This window comes from Fukomys damarensis, unplaced genomic scaffold (genome assembly GCF_012274545.1).
Source record: "Fukomys damarensis isolate Sample0158 unplaced genomic scaffold, DMR_v1.0_HiC HiC_scaffold_17, whole genome shotgun sequence".
Taxonomy (NCBI): domain Eukaryota; kingdom Metazoa; phylum Chordata; class Mammalia; order Rodentia; family Bathyergidae; genus Fukomys; species Fukomys damarensis.
In genome coordinates this window covers 41,067,635-41,068,676 of record NW_022900929.1, presented here as the reverse complement: position 1 = coordinate 41,068,676, position 1,042 = coordinate 41,067,635, and the positions used below count along the sequence as shown (strand labels likewise).

Sequence of the window (1,042 nt, the reverse complement as noted above, 5' to 3'; positions counted from 1 at the left end):
CCCCCCCCCCCCGCCTCCGAGAAGGAAAGCTCCATTCAGCATTTATCTCCGAATGACAGCCACTTCTGAAAAGAATCCACTAATATTTATAATTCACATGCAAAAATGTGTCAAACAGACTTAGCAAGCTTCCCATGAATTCTCTGTGACTAGCAACCAAAGCAGAAAAAAGGAACATATGGAATTTGTGGTTATTTAATAGCAATTTGATCTGAATGAACAAGCAAGTTTGCTCATTTTTCCAAATGTGAACCTAGTACAATTACGAGTGCCTGGAAGTGAGTAAAGAATACGCTCACTATTTGTGTTTTAATATGATATTTCTATCTTTTTTCAGAATGAAATCTTTATTCCTGGCAAAGAGAGAGACAAAGGACACTCGTGCCTGTGCCCTTTCTCAGTACAGAGCCATCTCTGTTTCTGCCTTTTCCAACTCAAAACCCCTCAAACTTCAAGACTTTTCCCTCCCTACTGGGCATATTGTCTCAAGCATCAGAGCAGTAAAATGTTCTCCAAAGGACTCCGCGCTAAGGAACCTTGTGGGAAATCTGAAGAGAAAGAAGCCAGAGAATAAAAACCACCTTTTCTGTTTAGCTCTTGCGTCTCTTCCAGCGATACCAATATCCATTCACCATAAAGAACTTTCAAGCACTCAAGAGCCATCAGAAGGTGAGAGTGGCCTCTTTCAGAGGAAGCCAGCTCCTTGCTACCCAGGTGTGGGCAGCCACTTGTAAGTGGTGCTGTACGGGGAAATTAGATGTACAAAAAGGAGCTGGGAATAGTTGAACAAAGTGCCCTCCAGTCCTGCGAGTCTATGAATCTAAGAGTGCTGATCGGTCTCATAAAAACCTATAAGATGGGGCAGGGATGAGCTCTCCAGCTGAGGAGATGGTCGGGCTCTCGGTTCCCACCGAAGTCACCGTGACCCGGCTGGATATGGAAGGCACCACAACCCCGATCGCTTTCGTGAAGGTCATTTTATTTCCTTACATCAAAGAAAATGTGCAGGAGTATCTGGAGACACACTGGGGGCGGAGGAGGA

At 44.8% G+C, this 1,042-nt stretch overlaps 1 protein-coding gene across 5 annotated transcripts in view; it reads left to right on the top strand.

The window, feature by feature from the left end:
* Positions 1 to 1,042, top strand: part of LOC104862569 — a 20,860-nt gene that overhangs the window by 15,151 nt on the left and 4,667 nt on the right. For all 5 annotated transcript variants that reach the window (XR_002025370.1, XR_002025371.1, XM_010624619.1 and 2 more), the window contains one exon: positions 338 to 669. Coding sequence is in view for 3 of the 5 variants with exons in the window: in XM_010624619.1 (XP_010622921.1) it covers positions 338 to 669 (332 nt within the window). In the remaining 2 variants the exon portion in view is untranslated. The remainder of the gene's footprint in view (positions 1 to 337; positions 670 to 1,042) is intronic.